Source organism: Stylophora pistillata, chromosome 12, assembly GCF_964205215.1.
Source record: "Stylophora pistillata chromosome 12, jaStyPist1.2, whole genome shotgun sequence".
Classification (NCBI taxonomy): domain Eukaryota; kingdom Metazoa; phylum Cnidaria; class Anthozoa; order Scleractinia; family Pocilloporidae; genus Stylophora; species Stylophora pistillata.
Window position 1 is genome coordinate 24,603,673 of NC_142530.1, and position 17,212 is coordinate 24,620,884.

Here is a 17,212-nt window from a genome sequence, read left to right on the forward strand (position 1 = left end):
GACCAATGGAATCATCTTGCGAGGACATCGTATTGTCATGCCCAGTACCCTCTGGCAAACAACCTTAGCAAATGCACACGAGGGTCACCAAGGCATTGTGCGGACCAAACAGATGGTCAGGGAGAAGGTTTGGTGGCCAGGTATCACACATCAAGTGGAGACAATGGTCAAGGCATGTCTACCCTGTCAATCTGTTGCGGGCAAGTCTACTGCAGAGCCACTCCGACCTACAGTGATGCCTGACAAACCATGGCAAGAGGTACACATCGATCTCTGTGGACCGTTCCCTACAGGAGAAAGTCTCGTGGTTTGTGAAGATGCATGTACGCGCTGGCCTGAAGTAGTCATTGTACGCTCAACTACCTCTGCGGCCATAATCGGACATCTTCGAAAGATATTTGCTGTACATGGGCTTCCAGAGAAAGTAGTCACAGATAACGGTGCAAATCTTGTGTCAGAGGAATTTGAGGTGTACCTGGCAACGCATGGCATCCAGCATCGGAAGGTCACACCCTACTGGCCTCAGGCGAGTGCAGGGGTTGAACGATTTAACAAGACAATTGAGAAGGCAATTCGCACTGCGCATGCTGAAGGAAAGGATTGGCGCACTGACATGTTTGCCTTCCTACTGAACTACCGTGCGACACCTCATGCGACTACCGGAGCGTCGCCGGCGTTTCTACATTTAGGACGTGAGATCAGAACCAAAGTCCCACAAGTTGAGACACGGATGTCGAATGCTGTATCTGCTGCAATACAGTCTGCAAAGGGTAAGGACCAACAAGCCAAGCAGCGCACAAAGGTTTATGCAGACAAGAGAAACAGAGCGAGTCCATCAGACATCAAATCAGGAGACAAAGTGTTGCTACAGCAGGCGCGGCAGAACAAGCTATCAACGCTGTATGACCCTCAACCCTACACAGTGCTAGAACGTAAGGGACCGAGCCTTATTCTGCAGCGAAGAAATGGACGTGTGTTCATGCGCAATGTATCGCATGTCCACAAGTTACACCAGAACACTGCTGTACGGGAGGAAGATGATTATGTGATGGATGTTGATCTTCCACAGGCAATGAATCCTCCACGGGCAGCGGAACAAGATACGCGAAGATCTGCTCGTGTCAGACGTGCACCGGCACATCTGAGGGACTATCAGTTACACTGAACAGTTGTCAATGAACTTTGACTGAACAATTGCAAATTTTAGTATGCTAACGAGTTCTGTTGGTTTCGCTTATTTACCGAAAATAGCACCAGGGATTATAGCTGAGTTTAAATTCAATCAAGGGAGGGATTTAGTGTTTGTGTAATAGTATCGGTGATGACGTAATCTAATTAGCATGAAGCACGTGAATGAGGTGGTGTGATGTATATAGAAGGAGTGTGCGAGGAATAAAAGGGGTGTTGCAATGCGGATTCCAGGTGCTCTTTAAGTTCCCTACAAGATACTAAAGGTAGGTAGGTAGGTATGTAGGTATGTAGGTAGGTAGGTACGTAGGTATGTATGTCTAACACTCAAAGTTAGAAAAAAGGCATTGTTCGGACACTCTTTCTGAGAACATGCGCAATGTCAGCTAATTTACCATTATCCAAGATAAAAAGTCCAACGCCAACATGTGTTTGTTCTCTGGGGGAAGCTGAAAGGTAACACACTTCTTTCTTTGCCTTGTCTTTTCTCTCTACGAAGACAAAATGTTAACTTTTTATTATCCAAGACGTAGGTTTTGTAGTGCCCCTAGAGAGTTAAACCAACACGATTGATAGCTTTAAATATGTCGGTAAGCTCAGCTTATCTTTTGTGTAAATGACTCAAAAAAAGAATTTTTTCGAAGATATTTAAATAGGTTTTCGATTTATGCGCACAGATTTAATTGCATCAGTGAACCATAAGTCTGAAACGAAAACAAATAATTCATAATTCATTACCACTTTGATATATTTTCTTTTGCCAGTTATTTCAGAAGCTATCCAGTCATAAATGAGCTCCAGTACATCGGCGGTTCTGTCCCAGGCGCACAGACAATTCAACAGTGGACCGTACTCTGAACTGAGGGAGCTGGTGGGCAAGGTGGATAGAGATGAAAGACACTTGGCGCTGGAGAAAAAAAGGAAAATAACGATACAAAAATGAAAATAACATCAATAACAACAACAATCATCGTTTAATTTTTATTGGTTGAGGTTTCGATAGAAGCCACTAAACTTCCCTAGCAGGGCTCGACACTAACGGTAGCCAACTAGTCACAGACTAGTAGAAATTCACTTTTTGGCTCGTGGTTTTCGTTTCCACAGGCCAGTTTGGCTAGTAAACAAACTGAAATTGTCGTGACATCCAAATTGTCACTGGCCAGTTAGCTAGTAAGTTGTAAAGTTTTGCCTATGTGATATGTGATATGTAGACTTTATTTCAAGAGGGTAGCCCGTGACAGTAGTTAAACTGATGATCCTGTGGCTCTCTACATATGTACCCACCCATCCCACCCCAGGGGAGGATATCCATCACACAGTAATCTCGTGCGCGGGAAATTAACGTCTCCTACCCCTAACCCTGCAGGAGACGGGACCTCCATTTATTCGTCCCTACCCGAGAAGACTAGAATATTTATCTAACCATTTCTTGGTGTTACAGACAGGTAGCATATTCTTCTCAATTATTTTGAGACCTTGAGTGTTGTCCGGCCGGGGCTCGAACCCTCGACCTCCCACACAACAGTCCAGCGCTCTATCCATTACGCTAACATTCTAGGCGGAGCGTAGAAAGCTGAACCCTTGCTAAAAAGTGTATTCAAACATCGCACGCGTGTCTGTTAAATTGTGCGTTTTCGAAATCAACCTTAAATAAGAAATCAATTGCAAATAACTCGGTAGAAAAACGAAAAGCTTTTATTGGTGACTATTGAGCTAACCGCCTTCCGGTTAGCTCAATGGATAGAGCGCTGGACTGTTGTGCGGGAGGTCGAGGGTTCGAGCCCCGGCCTGACCAACACTCAGGGTCTTAAAATAATTGAGATGAATTTGCTGCCTTTCTATAACATCAAAAAATGGTTAGATATTCTAGTCTTCTCGGATAGGGACGAGTAAATGGAGGTCCCGTCTCCTGCAGGGTTGGGGTAGGAGACGTTAATTTTCCACACACGAGATTACTGTGTGATGGATGTCCTCCCCTGGGTGGGATGGGTGGGAAGGTAATATCGATGGACTGAAGCGGCTGCCAGGGGCGCCTGATATGCTGACGTCTGTTCTCAACCTTAAACTCCACCCGTAATTCAGCCTCAGGCTTCAAGCGGTCAGAAACACTATATTAGTATTAGTATATACCCCAGGAAGCACTGACCTAGCGGATGGACCATCAGAAAACTGACGAAAGAGGGGGAAGGATTTCCAAGAGATGCAAGAACTTTGTTGTTGTTGTTTTTTTTTTATTTTACGGATGGTCTATCCCTAAGTGCGCTGGACTACGAGTCGAAAGGTCCGAGATGAAACCCTGGCCGAGTCATTGCGTTGTCTTCCACAAAGCAGTAAATATTTTGTTTAAATAACTTTGAGAGGAGGAGCACCTGACACCTGACACCTGACATGGACTAAAATGCCAACCGGAAGAACGGTAATATTCCAGTCGCTCCCAGTCACGTCACAGAAACCGGCCAGAAGCTCCAGTTACTAGGTGAGTTAATATCGTAGAAAGACTATGTGTACATACCTAAAGGCAGGCAGCGACGACGCCGGTAGAAATCCAGCAATAACCAAACAAGCTGCCTGAATGCGGGTTTGCTGTTAAGAAAAGTACGCATTTTCTTTCATTACATATTGCAACCTGGAGACTTTTTGTGCCTCAGTCATTGCTGAATTTTATAATGCATGTAGACACTATGGTAAGCTGTAAAACGCGCGACTACTGCTTAATTTTTTTTTTTTTGCGCTTCGTTGGCAGGCTGACAACTTGCAGTTCAAACTAAAGTAAAAACCTTTGGCAACGTTTTGATTGGTAGAATGAGTACATATAGAGATACCCAAAGAAATTTCAAAGTAGTGGGTAACTAATATTTATATCGCTTACCACAATTTTTACGATTTAGTATCAAAAGACTTCCCCTTTTTAAAACATATTTTTAACCAGATAAGAAAAAGAAAAGCTTGTGAAGTCATTTTGTCATGCGAACATTACACACCTTAAATACTCCAAACAGTGTGGGAAGAGCCTTTGTAAACTTCTCAACCAACTTCGACCTCGTTGCATCGTTGGCGGACTAGAAAGTGGTATTTGAATAATATATCAACCCTCTGGGAATGTTGACACACACCCTTTTCCCTTTTTCGCCTCCCCTTTCCTTCCCACCCCCCCTCCTCCCAATCAGTCCAAAAATGAATAGCTGACTTGCCCACAACGAGAAGAGCTTGATATCAAAACAAATAAAATTTTTGGAAAAAATTTTGGCGCCTGCATCTACCCACGAACATTTTTTATCATTTTTGTTTTGTTTTTCATCCTTTTTGTTTTTTTGGGTTCAGTGTTATCGTGTTTTTTCTGTTCGATTTTTCAACCTCCACTCCAAACAATGAATGCCTTCTCATAATGGGGTGCAGGCCTGAAGCAGTCACCATGGTTTTTCAGTCTTCGAGCCTTCAACACCTACGCTAATTACTTCGCTATACTGCTTAAAAAAGTGAGTTAAATGTGTTAACATCAGGTTTTAATGAAGGCTACCTTGTCCAATTTGTCCTTGATACCTCCCCAGCAGATGGCTATTGTCTCGGCCAGCCCTGCTAGCGTGCTCACATCACATGTCCCAATTTTCTCCAAGCACTCAGAATTCTCCTTGTCCTCAGCTTACCAGAAAATAACAGTTTAATTAGCAACTTTTCAGTGCACTAGGTTCAACATCTGAGCTGTCTCTGCACAAATAAATAGATGATTTGTTCATACCTATAGGAGCTGAATCGCCAAGGTTCATAGCCAACAAAAATGTCAATACAAATCTAAAATTACGGAAAGTTCAGCTCGTCCATCATCTCGTGATGGATACTACCCGAACTCATCAAAAACCCAACGCCAGTGGCCTGCCATTCTACATTTGAACGACGCAGGTTTCGCACCAGAACAAATACGCCCCCTAGAGGTGCCCCCCCCCTTCAAAGATTTCACCCTAAGAGACACTGCATCCATTTTACGAGAAGTTCACAGACTGCTCAATGTATATATTCAGGGGTATAAACATCGCAACTACGCCTTACTAGCCAGGATATTTCCACGAGCGAGAAAACTTGCTGAGTATCGTCGGACATTATTTCCACTGGAGCTTGGTAATAAGTATGGATAGCGAGTAGATACGTCAACAGAATAAAGCAAAAGCAGACCTAAAAAACTTTTGCATGGGATGAAATTTACAGTGCCAATAGTAAAAAGCAACAACGACAACAATAACAAGAAAGGCGATATCAGAAAATTCAACAACACGAACAAATTTCTATTACGTAAACAACACCTCCCTCTTCAAGTGGTTCAAGGCCACTTCTAATCACATCACTTACCTTGGTTATCAGGTTCCAAGGACAGACTACTTCCATTGTGTTCATTTTTTGCGCACTCCATCAGGCAGTTACCCAGAAATGCTATGAACTTGCCTAAAGAGAAATGATGAATGCGAGGTTCCGTCAAGCGAACATAAGCGTGTTTAATGTATGGTGGTGGAGAATTTGACGTTAGACAAAGCATTCACGGCAACGGTCAATTCTCAAGCCCGGGGTCGTTTTGGCTTCTTGTCAGCGGTATGGTCGCCAAATAACGACCTACCGCTAACAAGGAGTCAAAACGACCCTGAACTCGAGATTGGGCAAGGGTCGAGTCCAAAAACGGCTGAGAGCCTGATGAGAGTAAAATCGATCTTATCTGTTTGCCATAATTTGTTATAAGAGTTTATTTAAATTAGAAACGCCTTTCATAAAACAACTACTTTAAACATCACAACAACATGATGAAAATAAACTAGTTAGATCATTAAACCCGCTGTTATGCTATCAGCTCTTGGTCTATTTAACGATAAAACCGCCACTTTTTTCAAACTCCTTGGACCCGAACATCTGCATCAAGAACGTTTTTAAAAAATACCATCACAGATACTAACCTGTAGCCGATACAGTTGTGTGTAGGTGAACATATTGATAAAATTTCCTGGCTGCGAGAGGATTGGATTGCCACAAAGCTGAACACCGAGTGGCCTACAAGTCAAGATACAAATAAATGCACTAAGCTTTAGCCGTATTTGCAAAGGGGTGGGGAGGGTGGAGGAGCTATGGACCGCTTGTAGACCTTGTATGAACAGAGAAAAGAAGCAAATAACAGAGAAAAACCTGAATTGTTCGGTGACTTTCAGAAATACGGCCTTTGTTTGAAGTGACGGGCATAAAGACGGATGACAATGGTTCGATTTTACTTTTAATTAACTACACAAAACAGGACAGCAGCAGGAGAACAATGCAGATTGAAATACTGTTACGATGTTAAGTTTGTGTAAAGAAATTTCGAGTGCTTTGCCAACAGTACCCACAGCTGTGCATTTTGGTTTGGTCTTGTCACTCGTCTCTGGCTCGTGGTTTACAAACTTTTCGAGTGTTGTCTCAACATCCCGCGCGGTTAATTACGCCGGTAAACCGATAAAAATTGTGGTTTAGTGCTTTAGCATGCTCAACAGAAAAGACTTTCCCTCTGTACCTAATTTAATTCAGCCGTTCTTACCTGTTCATCGACACTCTTACTGGTAGGATGAAATGAATTGACGAGCAGTTTTACAAGTCTCCTAATCACGGTCGCAGACTGTTCCACCTCCAGCCGAGCGAGTAACTGCTCTAGTGGAACTACATTCCAGAACTGAAAAAAGGGAAAAGAAAAAATAATCACTCATTACTTTGGTTTTGGTTTTAAATCACTCTATCGAAAAACGCTCTTGTTACACAATTTGACTCCATTTCTGTGCACTGGACACGGGCATCACATTTATATGCATGCCTAAAGGCAGACCTGCCTGATATTCACGCACTGCCACTGCTTCGACTAACCTTTACTGCCTTTAGGCCTTTGACTAACAGCAGAACATCAAGAAAAGCCACCCGGACTCTCTCTGCCTGATCATGCACCAAGTCTTGTAAATTGCTTAGCAACGACTTCAATAGAGGATGGCTAAGACGGTTGTCCAGCAAGAACTTTAAGCCCTAAGAAAATTAGACAAAGATTTTTACATGTATGTATCACGAAGTGTAATACATATCTGGATACTTAAAAAGACCACAGATAATCTCAAAAGCAGTTCCTACTTACGGTACCCCTCTGAAATAGTTAGCCAGTCAAAAATTAAATGTATTTTCAAACCGCGGTAAACTAGGTCTTGAAGAGGAATTACTGCGAAAGTATCTAAATACATACATTTTAAAGTGAATTTGTAAATCAAGAGTGTGCATTTGCCCCCTTTTTAAATTGGTAAAGTGCTTTCGAAATGTCAAAACACCCAACAACGAGCAGTGAAGCCCGCACGTTCTAAGTCAGACTTCTCACACGCTTGCTGCACTTTGTGGCTCCTATCGTGGGCACTTCGCAACTCGTGCAGCAACACTGATAACAACCTGGAACATGCTTATTGCTTGATGCAGCAGCATGTTTTCGTTACTTTTGCCAACTTGCCTGTTGACGAAAATGTGAACGTACACGTCTTTGTCTCTTACCTGAAATACTGCTACCCTTACAGCACTGGAGGACGTATCAAAAGCCAATTCTGTTACCTATCAGCAAACAAATAATAACTGCACGTGTACAGGGCGTATTTCTGTCTTCAAATATCATAACACTCACAAAATAGAAATTGTTTCTAACGAACGAAGTATCCCTCGGCTGTTCGCTTATTAAAAAGCACTGCTTCGCACACAACATATTCAGCGACAGTGTAACACGCGCAATCTGTCCTGGTTTAATTAACGGCGAGAACCACTGAAAAACAAGAATCCTCACCCTCTATTTACTTGGTTAAACAGCGGGCGCCGATTACGAGCCAACCTGATACACGTATATTTATTGGTTCTTGCTTATGATCTATCGCAAGACGGACGCATAGATAACGTCCCTATTAACAATTTATTTTTTATATCATATAAAACAAATAGATTCCACGTTGCCATAAGTCTGTACAGAAATTGATCGCAGAAGAGGTCAAAATGTGCTGAGAACATCAGTGACACACTCTGTTGCGCCTCGTGCAGCACTTTTTTGTTCTTACCACATTTCGCCAATGTCATTTGTGATCTTTAATGTATCTTTATCTTTAATAAGACTTATTAAAGACTTATACTTAGTATACTCCTAAGACAGCAAAAAGAACTATACTAGGAGTTTCAAAATAATATCGTAAAAAATAACAATAATAATTTCAAAAACAATGGGACTGAGTAATGAACAACAATCGGTTAAAACTTTTGATATAAATATGATCCTATGAATTACAAATAAATAAATAAATAAATATAAAAACAACAATAAAACATATTGAATATATAAATATAGCTATAACATAACCTACTATTCTTTAACTAAAAGATTAAAACAATTGATAGATGTCAATTAGATGACTTGATGGCTGCAAGAGCAAGTGCCTTAAACTTATTTAAGTTAACATCTTTACGCATTAAACGGGATTTCGCATTAAATGCAGGGCAACATGAAATATAGTTGTTTAAAGACCAAGCTCAAGCAGGATGCATTGCGGGAGGAGTGGCCTTTCTCGGTATTATCTGCTTTACAGAAAAGAAAGCCTACCGTGTGTGCAATATTATCCGACTAAATCTTTGCAATCTTGATCGAGAACCAGCTATTTATACCCTCACCTTGTTTCTTCAAGTGTCTATCGTCTATTTACCACGTATTTTTATCGTTTCATTCCGCGTTCGCGATAAGGAACCCATTAAACAAAAGAGCATATAACTGAGGCCCTGAGTTTGATCGGGTGTCACCGTTTTTTTTTCCTATAACACTAACAAGCAGCTAGATCTTACCAGTTTTGTTAGAAACATCTTGATGATGTGAGCCGGAATAAGTTCCCAGAATACTCCAGTGATGCGACAGACACCATGGGTGGCTGTAGCTCTCACTGTAGGGTGTGGATCCTCCAACAAGTCCTGTCCAGAAGAAAGATTTTCTGTTATCATGATCACGCTCAATTTGCAACCTACTGTATTTCTAACCGAAAGGATGGGTGCTACACATGTTGCCAAACTAAAAAATTGTCCAACATACACAATACCTTCAGAATATCAAACTGCTTCTGAAGAAGTTCGTCAATCTCTTCATTTCCAGCATCTGGATTTTGCAATGGAAATGTATCTGTCAACAGAGCTGCTGCATTAGCTCTGACCATGGGATTTGCCACCTGAATGGAGAAAGATCAAATTTCCTAATCAAAATAATTTCAGTCTTCACGTAGAATATCGTATGTTCCAGCAAGCATAGTGGTTGCTGAGCATAGTGCTTTGTTACCAGTAGTTATTTCAAAATGTGCCTGATTCAGCACTTATCTGAGATGTGTGTAAGTACTCAGTACTTTAGGGAAAGCTACAGGAACAGGTGTTTTTGTTTTTTATTTTTGTAGAAAAAAAAAACATTTCACCATGATACTGCACTTATTCCCTATTGGAGGGTCATCTTTGCATGAATAACAGTGCTCAATAAAATTTTGTTTTTGTTAATGTACTGTAATTATGTTGGTGCATGCACACACCTTGAATGCTCTCCATATAATTGGCTGGTACAACCTTAGAAGAGCTTCATCAACTCCTCTTTGCTTCTTTTGCTGATGAATGTATTCTAAAACCTAAACACAGACATCAACAGATAGTAAACTTAGGTAAATCATTTTACTACAATGTCACATATTAAAAAGGAAGACACGAAGTATAGTTGTAACATAAAAGTCTATACAGTGTGCATTGAGTAGATTTTGGGTTGTTGTTTTTTTTCCTATACAATGACAAAATTACAACTCCAGTCTAGAGATAATTTGCTCCCTCTGTGAATGCAAATTTTTATACAGAAGTGCAAAACAGTGACGTTCAGTGAAACAACTGATTGATTGGTATTTCCTGTCTTTTTATTACTTCAGTGATAATTTCTCCCTTTAACAAAATTTTGGCTAAGATGATAACCCAGTATGATGCAATTCAAAACGTTTTACAAGTACATTTGGCAATTGCTGTTGCTTTCGTACTTTCGTACTTTGCCAGCAGCTACAGGTTGCTTTGTCAATTACTACAGTTTTGTGTTGGGTATTTGAAATATTTTGGTGTCCAAAAGTCCAAAATCAGTTATTCTGATGGTCAGATCAAAATTTTTGATTTTCCAAAAGAGAAAATCAAGACCAACAAACCATCTTAATACCCTTATTTATTACATGACTCGGGCAGTCAGAGGTCCAATAACTAAAATCAACCAATCAAAATGCTCTATTGCAGGTCAATATTCTCTCAGTATTGGACCAGGCACTGTCCCGAATGGTCCCAAATGATATCGCACTTGTGTCCCTTTGAACTTCAGTCGTATAATAAATCTCTCATTAACCAAGCTTGCTCAGGACTGTACTGGAAGAATATCGGCCCTCGGTCTTTTTTGTACGGACCGAGCGCAGCAAAGTCCATACTGTCAAGACCTTGGGCTGATATTCTCCCAGTACGGCCCTTGTGCTTGGTTAATAAGATATATCTATTGCATGACAATCAAGTTTTTGGATAAGATACTCAGGTTACATGCACATTTGACCCTTGCTGTCATCTCATAGTGATGTATGATCTCTTGAGATAAAGTTGGCTCTGTAAAACAAAGCACACTCAGTCTGCATCTGAACTGTTTAATCTGTTATATAGTACCAGGTTACCTTTCGCAGTCTTGATGCCATCGACTGAGTACCAGTACGCTGTGCATGAACTGCAGCAAACATCAGGTCTTGTATACAGTTCTCTTCTAAAACCTGAAAATAATAAGAAACAAGGCCTATGTTTATAAAATCACCCCTTCTGAAACATGTTCTGCAACATCAATGGGCCAGACCAAGAGAGTATTCAGACAGATTCTGGGGTTTAAAATGAACCAACATAATGACTAGCTCCCAGTTGGCTTGTAAGCTCAGTTGATAGAGCACTCAGTACCAGTATCGCACAGGTCAAGGGTTCAAATCCCGCGTGGGCCTGAATTTTTTTTCAGGCCTTAATTCCATAACAGTAACTGCATAAGTAGGGTTTCTTACTGTGAGGATCACTATCATACCCTCCCACATTTGTTTCACACAACTGCTTCACCCCTAACTAATACTTGTACATGTAAGGGTAGTTGTATGTTGTGTAAAACCAAAAAAAGGTCAACGCCTAAGAGTAGAATATCATAGTAAAGAAAATAAAAGGTTTAAACTTGAAAGAAACAATTGATCAAGTTGGATGATCATGGCCTGTGGTTATTCCTAAGAAGAAATGTTGTCAGACATATATATAAGCACTGCTTTTTTTCCTCTTTGTAACCTCATTACATAAGGAAGCCATCATCTGAGTCAAGGAAGGAGGTTTTTGTCAGTCAAGCAAGCAAGCAACAGACTTACAAACATCAAATTACAACAAGTTACTTCAGTCTGTTAAAGTTGACAAAATGTCAGCTATGCTTTACATGTAAGTTGAGTTCATAGTGAACACCAAAAACAGTCCTCTTCAGGATAAAACTAAAATCACTGTATACTGTAAAAAGTTACAAATGATGTTAAAAAACCATGCACCTTTAAGTAAGCTCCAGAAGCAACTCTCCAGGCACGAAAATAAACTTCACCATATAAACTCAGTACATTCCTGTGTGGGGATATACAGTTTGTAACATTATGCAACCATATAACAAATTACATGTCTGATTACAATCTGTTGGGAGATACACTAACTAGTACAAATTTTATCGGCCTTGGTCATTTTGAAACCCTAAGTAAAGGCATTGCCTGTTCTGTTCATTAGTGACTGAAACTGTGCTAAGTGTTCTTTTAAAAAACAAACAAAAAAAAAAACACAAACAAAAACAAAAACAAACGAAAAACAAAGGCAACTCATGAAATAAGTGTGATGATAATAAGTTCTTATGAGGAATTGCACTTACATAGAACAGTACGGAATCTGGTTCTTTATCGTCCTATGGAACTCCTTGGAGAGTCCAGGATTTAATCCAAATGCATAGCTTAAGAAACGGCGCCCCTTCAGAAAGATGAAACAAAGGTTGCCATGAGTGGTTTGGTAACTTTTTTGATGATTTAAATCTCTGAATTTTTATTTTCATATATTCGACTATACTTGCTGACTATACTTGGCCAATGATGACAGACTGTACTGGGCTAATAATGGTACCACTATACTGGGCCAATGATGGCCCACTATACTAGGCCAATAATGGCTCACCACATACTGGGCCAATGATAGCCAACTACACCAGGCCAATGATGGTACACTATAGCTTGCCAATAATCACTGAATATACTTGGTCAATGATGGTACCCTACACTGGGCCAGTGATGGCACACTATACCAGGTCAATGATAGCCAACTATACTTGGCCGATGATGGCACACTATACTAGGCCAATAATACCACACTATATTGGGCAAATGATGGCTGACTATACTTAGACAATGATGGCAGACTATACTGGGCAAATGATGGCACACCATACTGGGCCATTAATGGCTGACTATACTGGGCCAATGCTGGTACCCTAAACAGGGCCAATGATGGCACACTATACTAGGCCAGTGATGGCTGACTGTACTCAGCCAATGATGGCACACTATACTAGGCCAATGATGGCTGACTGTACTTGGCAAATAATGGTACACTATACTTGGCCAATGATGGCCTATTATACTGGTCCAATAATCATGTATAATTTTTTTTCAAGACCAGACATTTGTTTGGTTGATTATTCAGATACCACAGTAACCTATAGTCTGGTTTAATACTGGTGCAGACACATCTGAACAGTTTATCAGGGGTGTGGTCTAGCAGCACCCGCTGGCCCCTGGTGCCTTACTTTGCTCTTGGGTGACTCAGGAATCTTAGTTTTTTCATAAAAGGCATATGCTGGGCACCCTGAATTTCACAGTTTCACTCAGCACTGGGCTCCCTTCAATTTTTCTTAGAGCACAACCTTGGTTTATGTTTTCATCATTTCAACAAACCTCCTCCAACTTGAGGTATACTGGGTGGATCATACATTGATGAAGTAGTTGCTTTAATGATTCAGAAGAGTCATCATCAAAGTCCATAAGATGAAGACACTGGCGTAAACTCCACACACGTTTCACATCAGAAATCTACAATGCAGTCATCATTGGGAATATTGTGTTACTAGCGATCACTACACTAATTTTCTGATAGAAAGAGAGTTTCACATACATGTACACTGCACAATTTACATGTAAAAAAGGAAGATATATGTACATCAAAATGTATTGGACCAGAGAGACTAAATGAGATAACAAAATCTTTTCCAGAAGCACTTGTCAAGTTCTTTTCAAAAGTTTCTCTGTTACACACTTAGATTGCTTAGATTTATTATTAATAAGATAATAAACAGACTTTATGGTCTAGACTCCTCAAGCCTTTTTTACATGTGCACATGATTAAGTAGTTAACCATTGTTCCAAACTTACATGTTAATCTCCATCCACAACAACAACTTACCATAGTTTTAAATAATTATTCTTTTTTTTATAGTACAACTGGTAAATGGAATAATTTGCCAAAAGAAATTGCCGAGGCAGACGATTAATTTTAAAGGTTTTTAAGGATACAGACTAAAATAATATCTTATGAGTGTTTTAATAGAACATCAAATTACTTGAAGGTGTGATATTTTTGCATTTTGAAAGATATGTATACATTTTACATTTTTAAAATAATTATTTTTAGGAGATAAACAAGATTAGGATAACCTCTAGGCTCTTTTACACTTGTATCTACTTTTTGCTTTTCTGTTGAATTGCAGACAGATTATTATTATTATATCTTATTAACCAAGCGCAAGGGCCGTACTGGGAGAATATTGGCTTGAGGTCTTGACAGCACGGACCGAGGGCCGATATTCTTCCAGTACGGTCCCGAGCAAGCTTGGTTAATAAGAGATTTATTATACGACTGGTTCAAAGGGATACAAGTGCGGTATCATTCGGGACCATTCGGGACAGTGCCCGGTCCAATACTGAGAGGATATTGACCGGTAATAGAGCATTTTGATTGGTTGATTTTAGTTATTGGCCCTCTGACTGCCCAATTCGTGTAATGTTATTACTTACAATTCCTCTGCCAAGGCTCTTGATTATCAAGTATGGGAAAGCTTGTGTGATCAACTCCTCCTTTCCTTCCAGTTCATTGAGAAACCTACAATGGATTTAGAAAAAAAATTTGATTGGTTGCATGTCACACACGAAATAGGTAATCCAAGATTTATGGAGAAACAACAAAGACAAAATATCAGTTTTATCTTATGCTATAAATAATTATGATGCATGTTGAATAACAAACTCACCAAAGTTCACACAGCTGAGCAATATCATTCTGCAAAGATTCATATCCTTCCGGCAGGGACATCAAGAGACCTAAAGATACATATAGTGCATGTGGGTTTATATGCAGAAAGTGGAGAACTCTTAACGGTGGCCAATTTACACTTTCAACTTAGTTGACATAACCAAATTACCTTGTTACCCCCACCAACAGAGCACCACAATTTCTTTAGAAACTTACCCCCTTTATGAACTTCTTCTAGTCTATGGCTAGTTGGCCACAGTTAGTGTCGAGCCCTGGTTTTATCAACAGAATTGATGATGTAATTTGGCCACTGTATAGAGTTTCTAAAGGTGATCTTTTGAGTGTTAGCACTTTGTTTTTCTCTCTGATGACCTGTAAAACCAAATTATTGTCCCGTTGTACTCTTTACTGACACAGCACCACAATTTCTCTAGAAACTCACCCCCTTTAGTTACTTGTTGACATGTAGATAAACAAAATTTTCATGTACATGAAGCAGCATAAAGAGTGTCAGGGTTGTCAAAACGATTTTGAGTACTTGCACTGCAGTGCAAAATTGGTGGCAGTAAATAGTCTAAGCTGAAGTCACAAGCATTTGGAAGAGTGCATTTTCCAGAGGACGGTGTATAGAATAATCATGTCACAAACCATGAAGAATGACAGCTGTTTCCAAAAAAGCTGAAGAAACATGGGTGGACTTCTCTAGTATCACAGCTAAAGCACAGAGGGCAACTTTTGTTACCCCCTCCAGGTGTGACAGAAGAACAGGCCATTCCTTAGAGGAAAATCATACAGACATTAATCTTCCAAGCTGGAGTTCTAACACAACTTTGCTCAGAAATCCCAGGGTTCAAGCTACATGTATGGTGCCTCAGTGGCTAAGTGTTAGTAGTGACTATAGATGCCAAAGGTTTGGGTTTGGACCCAGTCATTCAAAGGGTAGATAACCCTATGCACTGGATAAATAGCTATGCAACACAGTGCTCAACACTAATGGTAGCCAACTAGCCACAGACTAGAAGTAATTCAGTTTTGGCTTGGGATTTTGGATTTCCACTAGCCAGTTTGGCTAGTAAACAAACTGAAATTGTTGTAACATCTAAGATGCCCCTAGCCACTTGGCTAGTAAGTTGAAAAGTAAGTGTTGAGCCCTGCAACAGCTTAGTGTTTATGAAATATACTATGCTATCCAGCAGAGAGAGGTTTATCTAGTTGTTAGTGTTAAAATAACTTCAGAGCTTGGTCTCTGATCTGAGATGTGTTCTCGTAAAAAATTCAGTCACTCTCCCCCTTAGAGTTTAAGTGAGCATGAGTGAGTTGACAGGAAAACCTGAAAAAACGCCCAGTATATATCCTGTATAGTTGGAGGGGATTCATGAGGTGGGGGGCAATGGGAGACGTAATAACACACCAACATAATTATATAATTGCTCTATGCTATTCATGTTATCCAAAGTTGTGTACACGTCTTGTTACTCCATAAAATAAAGGCTGTAGTTTCTCATTGATTTCTTTCACTTTTCAAACCATTTTTTTTTTTTTTTTTGAATTCAATAAAAATGAAAACTGGAGTTACCGAAGGTCCTTCATCTTCATTTTCGTGAGAGCCAACAGGATTTGTCAACAATAGTTTGTGTGTCATGTCACGGAGACCGGACCACAACCTTTCGTGATCTTTTTTCGGCAAAGTCTGCAAAGTCTCTTCAATGTCGAATGTATCATTCTTTGATTTCTGTTGCAGTTATTGAAGAAACAAAAAGAAAAAAATTCTTTAGTAAACAAAAGAAAACTGTACTGGCTAAAAACACAAGAAATACTTCTTTCTGTAATGTATCCCAAAATAAAATGTACGGACGACTGAACCATGCTTGATAATTCAATGACAACTGCCGGGTTGCAGATATATGCTTGTTAACCAACATACGTGTAATAACATGAGCAGTCAGAATTGGGGTAATAGTAAAATGAACTCAAGTAAGCTCTGATAAATTAGCGGCGCGTGAGCAACGAGTGAAATCGAATCTTCGGCTTTCCGATCATGATCACTTACAATTGGCGCTGATCATGAACTTAATGCTTGCTCCGTATACTCAATTTTAAAAATTTTGGACTCGATATCAAAATATACGAAATGGTGACACCAAAATGTATGAAAGAAAGGAACATGGAATCCGCCATATAATTTGCGATCGCTCTGCAAAATAAAAACAGTAAGTTTTTACTAAAGTAGGTCACTTACGTGCTGTTCTATAAAACGAAGGAAAGCTTGTGGAGAATCGTTCACGACAGAGCTCAAAAAATGTTCTCTATGACTCATCGTAGAACGAAAGGTATTTGACAACAAAACGACCTATTATGGGAGAAAATACACCAAACAATCTGATCTAATTTTCAGCGATCGCGCGCGGTTTTTTTCGATCTAAAATCACGTGACACTCAAGTCTGGCTCCAGTCTTTCGCGAACGAGACGGCAATTGAGTCCGGATATTAATCTTTTCATTCTGGAAAATGAAGGATTAGATCAATAAACTTCAGGGAAATGGATAGAAAAAATGTTGCCGTAGGTGTAAACGTATAAATATTTTCCAAAATGAAAAATAAATTTTTAGAATCTTGTGCTCTTAGACGTAGGGGA

General features: G+C 39.9%; 1 protein-coding gene across 2 annotated transcripts in view; it reads right to left on the minus strand.

The window, feature by feature from the left end:
* The window catches only part of LOC111323560 (condensin-2 complex subunit G2), a 31,540-nt gene extending 14,562 nt beyond the window's left edge, over nucleotides 1-16,978 (minus strand). Inside the window, exons 1-22 of one of the 2 annotated variants that reach the window (XM_088741010.1) lie at nucleotides 16,817-16,976; nucleotides 16,154-16,309; nucleotides 15,226-15,352; nucleotides 14,576-14,645; nucleotides 14,343-14,427; nucleotides 13,227-13,361; nucleotides 12,155-12,249; nucleotides 11,790-11,859; nucleotides 10,905-10,997; nucleotides 9,756-9,848; nucleotides 9,282-9,407; nucleotides 9,034-9,156; nucleotides 7,714-7,770; nucleotides 7,054-7,206; nucleotides 6,734-6,865; nucleotides 6,123-6,216; nucleotides 5,530-5,622; nucleotides 4,706-4,827; nucleotides 4,170-4,247; nucleotides 3,701-3,771; nucleotides 1,927-2,095; nucleotides 1,584-1,679 (exon numbers count right to left, since the gene is read on the minus strand). In XM_088741010.1, the coding sequence (XP_088597136.1) occupies nucleotides 1,584-1,679; nucleotides 1,927-2,095; nucleotides 3,701-3,771; nucleotides 4,170-4,247; nucleotides 4,706-4,827; nucleotides 5,530-5,622; nucleotides 6,123-6,216; nucleotides 6,734-6,865; nucleotides 7,054-7,206; nucleotides 7,714-7,770; nucleotides 9,034-9,156; nucleotides 9,282-9,407; nucleotides 9,756-9,848; nucleotides 10,905-10,997; nucleotides 11,790-11,859; nucleotides 12,155-12,249; nucleotides 13,227-13,361; nucleotides 14,343-14,427; nucleotides 14,576-14,645; nucleotides 15,226-15,352; nucleotides 16,154-16,309; nucleotides 16,817-16,894 (2,316 nt within the window). In that variant the 5' untranslated portion in view covers nucleotides 16,895-16,976. Of the gene's footprint in view, nucleotides 1-1,583; nucleotides 1,680-1,926; nucleotides 2,096-3,700; nucleotides 3,772-4,169; nucleotides 4,248-4,705; nucleotides 4,828-5,529; nucleotides 5,623-6,122; nucleotides 6,217-6,733; nucleotides 6,866-7,053; nucleotides 7,207-7,713; nucleotides 7,771-9,033; nucleotides 9,157-9,281; nucleotides 9,408-9,755; nucleotides 9,849-10,904; nucleotides 10,998-11,789; nucleotides 11,860-12,154; nucleotides 12,250-13,226; nucleotides 13,362-14,342; nucleotides 14,428-14,575; nucleotides 14,646-15,225; nucleotides 15,353-16,153; nucleotides 16,310-16,816 lie in introns of both variants that reach the window. The other variant, XM_088741011.1, reaches the window with a different exon arrangement.
* Nucleotides 16,979-17,212: the final 234 nt, after the last annotated feature.